Source organism: Propithecus coquereli, unplaced genomic scaffold, assembly GCF_000956105.1.
Source record: "Propithecus coquereli isolate 6110/MARCELLA unplaced genomic scaffold, Pcoq_1.0 Scaffold51, whole genome shotgun sequence".
NCBI lineage: Eukaryota > Metazoa > Chordata > Mammalia > Primates > Indriidae > Propithecus > Propithecus coquereli.
In genome coordinates, this window is record NW_012150952.1 from 1,763,855 (window position 1) to 1,766,774 (window position 2,920).

The following is a 2,920-nucleotide window of genomic DNA, read 5'->3' on the forward strand; positions in this document are numbered from 1 at the left end:
TTATAAAGTTACAGTAAGTGAAGTTTATTATTGAAGAAAAATATTTTTTATAAATTTAGCATAGCCTAAGTGTACAGTGTTTACAAAGTCTGCAGCAGTGTGCAGTGATGTCCTAGGCCTTCACATTCACTCCCACTCACTCACTGGCTCACTCAGAACAACCTCCAGTCCTGCAAGCTCCATTTGTGGTAAGTGCCTATACCGGTGTACTATTTTTTAAATCTTTTATACCATATTCTTACTGTACCTTTCTATGTTTATGTTTAAATACACAAATACTTACTATTGTGTTGCCTACAGTATTCAGTACAGTAACACGTTGTACAAGCTTGTAGCCTAGGAGCAGTGGGCTATATACCGCATAGTCTAGGTGTGTAGTAGGCCACACCATCTAGGTTTGTGTGAGTACACTCTGTTATATTCACACAGTGACGAAATCACCTAACGCCTCATTTCTCAGGACATATACCCATCATAAAGCCACGCGTGACTGTAGCTTCGGTGTATGTGATAGCACAAAAAAGAGATGTCATTATTTCTACCAAAAGGGGTATGGGTTAGAAAAAAAAAAAACAGTAAAATTAATATTACAATGAAAGGCAACAGAGTGAGAAAATTGCAAATTCACTGTCTCAATCATGTAATTGCTTCTGAACTATAAGGGCAATAATCAGATTCCATTGAAAGGAATTTAGACAAAGAAGATATACAAAGAAATATGCACGTGAAAAGGTATCCAACATCATTAGTTACCAGGGAAAATACAAATTAAAACTATAAGAGATACCACTACACATCTTCTAGAATGGCTCAAAAATCAATGTCTTAGTCTGTTCAGGCTGCTATACCAAAATGCCATAAGCTTGGTAGCTTATAAACAAAAGAAATTTATTTCTCATAGTTCTGGAGGTTGGGAAGTCCAAGATCAAAGCAGAGTCATTGTCTAGCGAGGGCCTGCTTTCTGGCTCATACGTGGTGCCTTTTTGCTGTGTCCTCACATAGTGGAACAGCCAACGACCTCCACACTAATCCCATTCATGAGGGCTCCTAAGGCCTCCCTAAAGCCACACCTCTTGATATCATCACTTTGAGGGTTAGGATTTCAGCATGTGAATTGTAAGGGAACGCAAACATTCAGACCATAGCAATCAAAAAAACTGTGACTATACCAAATATTGGCAAGAATGTAGAGAAACTAGATTGCTGGTAGAAATGTAAAATGATACGGCCAGTTTGGCAGTTTTATTTAAAAGTTAAACATAGAGTAGTTATTCTATGACCCAACAATTTTATTCCTAGGTATCCACCCAAGAAAAATAAAAGCACGTCTCTACAAAGACTGGTGTGCAAATGTTCACAGCAGCATTATTCGTAATAGTGAAAAGCTAATAACAATCCAAATGTCCATCAACTGCTAAGTAGATAAATAAAATGTGGTATATTCCTACAAGGAATATTAATGAGCAATGTAAAGAAATGAAGTACCGATACATGCTGCAACATGAATGAACCTCAGAAACATTATGCCATGTGTAAGAAGCCAGATGCAAAATGCTGCATATTGTATGATTCCATTTATGTGAAATTCTTGCAAAGGCAAAACAGTGGAGGTAGAAAGCAGATGGGGGTTGCCTGAGGTGGGGAGCATGAGTGGGCATTGACTGCAAACAGGCAGAAAGGAACTTTCTGGAGTGATACAAGTGTTCTAAAACCAGACTGCAATGATTATTGCAAATACTAGAAATCATTGTGCTGTACACTTAAAATCGACGAATTCTATTGTATGTAAATTATATCTTAATGAAGCTGTCAAAAAAAGACAAAGGAGATGAACAGATATTTTAAAATATGGAAATAGAGATAGTAAACCATTACATGAGAAAAATCCACAGCTTTGTTAATGAATTAAAAAATTAGTTTAAAATCTTTAATGCTATTAAAAAATAGCAAAAATGGAAATGATAAAATATGTTGACAGAGTTGTGAAAAATAGAGGTATGTGCCCTCATACATTGTTTTTAATGCTGAAAATTTTTCCATTCACTTTGAAGCATTATGGCTATTAATGACAAAGATTTGGAAACATTTTTATGGTCCCAGGACCTAGCTCATATTTTCTACAATGTCTTGGGCTTTGAATACTAATGACATCTGGCTGGAAGATTTTATTTCTCATCCAGCATACATCATGCCATTAAAACAAGCATGTCAAGTGCAAGAGTGACTTAAAAGAACTTTCACAAGATTTTACAATTATAAAGAGTGTATTTTCTCTAGCCGTTTTCTGTTCTGCCCTTGTCCCAACAACATAGTGATCCATATTTTACAAAGGGCAGAAGTTGTTATCCAACTAGAACCCTACAGAGAGGAAATGAAATTCATAATGAATCATCCAAAAAACAAGTGAACAGCTTTGCTATAAGTCACATAAATACATATAATGTATTTAATGTTACAGTGAAGAAACAAGCAGAAATATTCAGTGCATCTAAATGATCAGAGATACTGGAAATAAAAACCAACAGGACCTAAATAAACTTTGACTAGGTAATTCTTTTAGTAATAGGATGTAGATCAACAGAGGAAAAATAATGTGTATAAAAATATTCAGAGCAATGTTAATTATATTTAAAAGTTGCAGATAGCCCAAATGCCTAATGATAAAATGGTTAAGTAAAATAAGTATATCTAAATAGTAGGATACTATGGAAATGTTTATAAAAAGAAAATGGAAACATTGGAACATAAAATACGTATACAGTAACAAGCTGATTATATCAAATGGACTTTGTAAAATATCACAAAGAACTGTTAAAGGAAGGCTAATCTTTTATGGAATTAACAGCAAACCAGATATTAATAGATAAACTAAAAAGAAGGGAAATTAGTTTTTTGTTTAAACAAATTTGAAAATTCCTGG

General features: G+C 34.3%; 1 protein-coding gene across 1 annotated transcript in view; it reads left to right on the top strand.

Annotated features, from left to right (window-relative positions):
- The window catches only part of DSG2 (desmoglein 2), a 67,518-nt gene that overhangs the window by 42,955 nt on the left and 21,643 nt on the right, over nucleotides 1-2,920 (top strand). The window contains exon 12 of the mRNA XM_012656568.1: nucleotides 9-13. Coding sequence (XP_012512022.1) covers nucleotides 9-13 — 5 coding nt within the window. The remainder of the gene's footprint in view (nucleotides 1-8; nucleotides 14-2,920) is intronic.